Genomic DNA, 6,253 nt, shown 5'->3' on the forward strand with positions numbered 1-6,253 from the left:
GAAAACCCTGGTCACGCGAAACACTAATATGAAAAAAACTTAATTTAAACTTTTTGTTTAAAGGATACATAAGTTAGAAAATCAAAAAGCTAAAATGAAAATCACCCGAAAAGAAAAGCTAAAATAAGAAACCCGTGGACCTGCGTGCCCTCTCCCTGATGAAGAAGGAGAAAAGCAGAATGAGAGGTTCCGCTTGCTCCAAAGACCGCGTCAACCATTCTACTACTCTTCTGGCTACTGTTGTGCCCACAACTGGATAGCGATGTGAGGCTACTGTTCTGCCCACAACTGGGGAGCGGAGCGGGGATGGAACTGGAAGGCTACGTCTTCATTGCCGGCGAGGGCTAGGATCTTCGTCTCCGCCCAAGCTCACCCCCCCCCCCCCCCCCCCCCCTTTCCACCCCTCCCACACCCGGCGGCGCGCGCGGCGACGGTGCCCCTCGCTCGCCGTGGACTGCCGGCGGCGGCGACGATGTAAGGCAGCCAGCCAAGTACTGGAGTATGATTTATTCTCAAATATTCATTACGTTAATTATTACCACCCAATTGATTTCCCCCAATTGCCACCCTTCACTGTTTCTGACAAATATCTGGAATCAGTCTGCAGTGTAGTAGTTGTTGATAATGCTTGTTCGTGGTGACATACTCCCTCCGTCCCAAAATTCTTGTCTTAGATTTGTCTAGATACGGATGTATCAAGTCACATTTTAGTATTAGATATTTCTGTATCTACACAAATTTAAGACAAGAATTTTAGGACGGAGGGAGTACTTAGCATACGCTCTTTCATACTCCCTCCGTCCCAAAAAGCTTGTTTTAGATTTGTGAAGATACGGATGTACCGTCTCAAAAAGCTTGTCTTAGATCTGTCTACATACGGATGTACCTAGACACATTTTAGTGTTACATCTGTATTTAGATAAATGTAAGACAAGCTTTTTGGGATAGAGGTAATAGAAGATACGACACCACACAAACTTTTAGCCTTCTAGAGTCAACATTCTTGTTACGTGAGTAAATCCTGAAGTGGACATCGTTGACGAGGTCTCTTAGTTACGGAAATTATATGTTGACGTTTCCTAGCGATTCCCATGGAACCAAGTTACCTGGAACTGCCACCTTAGCCAATTCTCTGAAAGTAGAGCATGTCAAATAAGTTCCTTCTGTCTTGCTTGCCTCAAATTTCCTGATCTCTGCTTTCTTGAACCTGAGATGTCACATTACCTGCAGAGCATGTATGTTCAGTTATTTGGTCGAGTGTCATTTGTTCTTATCTGTTAATAACACTAAATTTGCTGCAGTTGATGGCAACTGCTCGCCACTAGCTTAGTGGACTAACAGTTTAACTAATACATCACTTATTCATTTTGCAGTGGCCATTCTAATGATATTTAGGAAGGTCACCACCAAAGGCATTAGCAATTTTCAGAAATAATGGCAGAGATTGTAATTCTTCTAGCCATTAAAAAGATCGGAATCGCCTTGGCAAGTAGAGTGGCAAACCAGGCCAACGTGCAGTTTGGAAAGTACAAAACACAACTACAAGAGCTACATGGCAGTATGGGTCGTGTTGCGAGGGAGCTTCGCATAATGCATGAAGTGCTCTGTCACATGGATATTCGGAACCGCAACAATCAAGTTTATGACGGCTGGTTGGAGGAGGTACAGAAAGTAGCACATGTGATGGAGGACATGGTGGATGAGTACTTATATCTAGTTGGTCGGGAACATGATATTGGGTCTTGTTTTTACCTGAAAAAGGGCTTCAGAAAATCCAGATCTCTGCTTTCTATGAACCAGTTAGCTTTCAAGGTGAAGGAAATAGAGAAAGACCTTAGTCACCTATCAGAGACAAACAAACGTTGGGTTCCCATGACAATCAGCGGGGCCACGAGCAGCTGTGATTACATTGTCAAGAGGGGCCAAGATCTAGCAAATATTTCACGTTCCCTTGATGAAGAAGATCTTGTGGGGGTGGCTGAAAACAGAGAAAAACTTGAGCAGTGGTTGGCAGATGATGATTTGGAATGCTCAGTCATAGCGCTGCTTGGAATGGGAGGGCTTGGTAAAACAACTTTAGCTGCAAATGTCTACAGGAATGAGAGAAAGAAATTCCAATGCCATGCCTGGGTCTCCATCTCTCAAACTTATTCTAGAGAAGATGTCTTGAGGAATATATGCAAGGAACTTTTCAAAGATAATGTCAGTGTTCTATCTAAATCTGCAGCTATGGACATCACATGCCTTGAGGAGACACTGAAGAGTTTTCTGGAGCAACGAAAGTACTTGATCATATTGGACGATGTTTGGACTCCAGAAACATTTGATGATTTGTCTAGGATGGTTATTCATAATGATAAGGGAAGTAGACTGATAATCACAACCAGGGAAGGCGATGTTGCTGCACTTGCCTCTCCAGGACATATCTTTACACTAGAAGCTTTACGAGAAGATAAGGCATGGGATCTCTTTTGTAAAAAAACATTTCCAAAAGAAACAAATCATGATTGTCATGCGGAGTTAAAGCCTTTGTCCAGGGAAATAGTTAGCAGGTGTAAAGGCTTGCCTCTTGCTATTGTGTCAGTTGCTAGCCTCTTGCGTGTGCGTGAGAAAACTGTGGAAGAATGGAGAAGAATAAATAACCAACTGAGCTGGGAGATAATTAATAATTCGAGGCTCGACCACATAAGGAATGTTTTGCATCTGAGTTTCATCTACCTTCCAACGCACTTGAAAAGTTGTTTTTTGTACTGCAGCTTATTTCCAGAAGACTATCTTCTCAAAAGGAAACAACTTGTAAGGTTATGGATAGCAGAGGGGTTCATCGAGGGGAGGGGTGAAAGCACATTAGAAGAAGTAGCAGAAGGCTATCTGAAGGAGTTGGTTGATAGAAACATGCTACAACTTGTCGAGATGAACTCATTTGGCAGGATAAAAGAATTCAAAATGCATGATATATTACGTGAACTGGCAGTTGATTTGTGCCAGAAGAACTGTTTTGGTGTTTCACAAGAGGCTAAATGTGAGGCGTCTCTTGAGATGGATGGACGCCGATTGATACTTGACAAAATAAACAATGATGTTCAACAGTCATTTTCTGGTTTACAGCAACTTCGAAGTGCGATTACAGCAGGCGATAGTAAGTCACCATTCACTCTACTACCTCTGCTATGTAAGGAGTCAAGATATATGACAGTGCTAGAATTAAGTGGTATACCCATCAAGAAGATTCCAGATGCTATTGGAGATCTTTTTAATCTCCACCATTTGGGTTTGCGTAATTCAAAGGTGAAAATGCTCCCAAGGTCTGTTGAGAAGCTTTCAAATTTGTTGACACTAGACCTTTGTAAATCTGACATACATGAGTTGCCTAGTGGGATTGTGAAACTTAAGAAGCTCAGGCACTTATTTGTTGAGAAAATAATGGATCCAGATTGGAGAAACATCAATCATCTCAGTGGTATGTGTATCCCCAATGGACTCGGGAATCTAACAAACCTGCAAACACTACAAGCATTGCAAGTACAGGATGAGTCCCTTAGACATCTAGGGGAGCTGAGGCAACTGAAAAGCTTGAGGTTATTGAATGTGAAGGGAATCTACTGCGGACGCATCAGTGAATCTCTAGTTCAAATGCGGCATTTGTCCTTGCTATCTGTGAATGCAAGTGATGGGAATGAGGTTCTCTTGTTGAATGTTCTCCTGCCAAGCCTACAAAAGCTAAGATTGAGAGGACGGCTAGCGGAAGGTGCATTGGATGAGTCTCCTCTCTTCCAAGCTGTCGGAGGGCAGAATTTGTATGAATTAGTCCTATCTTGGTCACAGCTGACAAAAGACCCCTTGCCGTCCCTTTCTCGGTTGTCAAGCTTGACGCGTCTACATTTCACTAGAGCATACACCGGAGAGCATTTGTCATTTCTCACGGGGTGGTTTCCCAAGCTAAAGGTTCTCTCTCTGACAGACCTCCCTAATTTGAAACGTCTAGAGATACAGCAAGGTGCCATGGGGTCCCTGGAACATTTATTCCTAATCAGACTCAGCAGCATGACCGAGGTCCCACCTGGCATTGAGTTCGTCATGCCTCTCGAGTATCTAGGCTTCCACGAAATCACCGACGACTTCTTGTATTTGCTGCGCCATTGTTCTGCGATTCAAGGGACGCGGTTGAGGTACTCTCTGCGAGATTGAGCTACCACTGCTCTGGAAATGTGTGGGTACGTAAGCTAGCCACAAACCAGCCAACTAGTAGCCCTATTTTTTTTCTCTTAAGATGTTGATGTGATACGATGTTGTTTATGTAGGTGTCGTCGGCCGGAAGGAAGATGCTTCCACTTTTCGGTTTCCTCTGTTTCTTTAAGATGGACTACTGCACTTTTTGCTGTTAGTTCCACTTCTACTTATCGTGCTTCACTTCTGCTGCAACTGCCTGCATTTAGTAATGCTAGTGTTGATTGTGTGCTCGGTTGTAGGGTGTGACAATGTTGCCTACTGCTCAATTCCGACTGTGATTGTTAAGACTGCGAGTGAGTTGTGTTTCCATATTCAGACTAGCGCAGCGCTTGCTGCCAGTCCCACATCCTGCTGTTGTTCGTGTGCTTGTTGTCAAGTATGATAATATTTCCTGTTAGTTATTTTCCCTTGTGGCTTACAAATAAGGCGACACTTACTGTAAGGCTGAGACCGAGTGTTATTTTCATATTCAGACTAATTGCATTTCCACGACACCGTTCCTGAAGTATGTACTGCTATTCATGTGTGCTATTTCAGCTGCGGATGTTAAACTTAAACACTTTGATTTGCATTTATTAATAATGCTCGGGTATTCATTTCCGGTATGTTATGGCTACTGTCTCTAGTTTTTCCTGTTGTAACTTGCTACCTTGGTCTGTTTTATATCTCTTATTTTGGATCTCCGCATGGTCTTCTTGAGCAATAATAATACACTGATGCAATGAGGGGACACACTGCCGGCTCTCACTCCAGCCTGCCACCATTGATGGTTGCTCCAAAAGGGATGATGCACCGAGCTGGAAGGGGCCAGTGTCGATCATCATCGTTTGTAGGCAGTACCTTTTGGGAATTATGCATCTCGTATTCCTTATACTAGATAATGATTTGTGCCTTTTCTTGATGTAGGGCCAATGGGTTAGCTAGGACCTGCCACGGAAATGGGTAGGAACTCATATGGAAGTGTATCTCATGACACTGTTCTGGTGTCACAGACTGTTAACATGCTTCTCGATGCCACCCGTTCCGAAGAAGCAAAGCAAAACCAAATTCTGCCTCCACTTGGGCATCTGAGACACTCATGTGCTCTCGTTTATGTGTCCCATGATCAAAAAAGAGAAGCATGTATGTAGATATTTATAGATGTTGAATAGAAGGGAAGAGTCGCAAAAAAAAGCAAAGAAAAATTATGACAGGTGGAAATATTTAAGAGCCTAGCTGCACATAAATAATTGTGTGTATGCGCGCCTATCATATGATAATCGGAGTTGTTTCATTGCTTGCATGTTACTCTAGACCAACATGGACCTCAAAGCATCTTTAGACGCACAATAAATATAGAGATATCAGAGGACTCATGCAACCTTTTTTCATCTAGATGTAAACGTAAAAGTATACAGTCGTACAGTGGGGTTTACAGTTAGCAAACTATGGGGGGCTTAGTTAAAAATATGACCAATTTGCAAAAAGAAAAAAAGTTAAAGAAAATGACCATCCGTATACCATCTGATAGACTTGCCAAAAAAGGGCTGACCTCACCAGCAGTTAGAGCATCTCCAACAGCCGCGCTATATAAGCGCCGCGCTCGAAATTTTGGTTTTTTTTGCACGCGTGCAACCGTTCTAGGAGCTCCAGCGGAGGCGCAAAAACCGCGCGCGGCATAAGTCGTTCAGCACGCGATCCGAAACGTTATCGCGCGACGTTTATTTGTTGTGCTCGCTCCCACGCGCTCTACACTCGAGCGCCCGCTCGCGACTTCCATCTACCCCCATCCTGGCACTGGCGCCGCTGCCCACACCACCCTATTTTTTCCGGCGACCATTCCGGCGCTTTCCCACCCTATCCCCGCGCCGCCGCTGCTTCTTCCGTCTCCCTCCAGTCGCCGCCGCCCCTCGCGCACGCCATTCCTTCGACGAACAGCGCCCGGCCCCCCACTGCCGCTCGACGCCCACAAGGTGTTCGACAAAACGCTTGCAAGGTATGTATTGCTTCAACTTCACATTTTTTACATGAATTTGGTGCATGT

At 44.2% G+C, this 6,253-nt stretch overlaps 1 protein-coding gene across 2 annotated transcripts; it reads left to right on the plus strand.

The window, feature by feature from the left end:
* Positions 1 to 204: 204 nt before the first annotated feature.
* Positions 205 to 4,787, plus strand: LOC125510775 (disease resistance protein RPM1-like). Of its 2 annotated transcripts, none has more exons than XM_087521841.1 (3): positions 205 to 474; positions 1,374 to 4,214; positions 4,302 to 4,787. In XM_087521841.1, exon 2 carries the CDS (start codon positions 1,435 to 1,437, stop codon positions 4,186 to 4,188), a length of 2,754 nt encoding a protein of 917 aa, XP_087377967.1. In that variant the 5' UTR covers positions 205 to 474; positions 1,374 to 1,434; the 3' UTR covers positions 4,189 to 4,214; positions 4,302 to 4,787. The 2 variants fall into 2 exon arrangements, with proteins under 2 accessions (XP_087377967.1, XP_087377968.1); XM_087521842.1 differs by having other exon boundaries at positions 393 to 499.
* The last annotated feature ends 1,466 nt before the right edge of the window (positions 4,788 to 6,253 follow it).

The sequence above is a fragment of the Triticum urartu genome, chromosome 5A (assembly GCF_056163025.1).
Source record: "Triticum urartu cultivar PI428250 chromosome 5A, HENAU_Tu73, whole genome shotgun sequence".
In the NCBI taxonomy this organism is placed as follows: domain Eukaryota; kingdom Viridiplantae; phylum Streptophyta; class Magnoliopsida; order Poales; family Poaceae; genus Triticum; species Triticum urartu.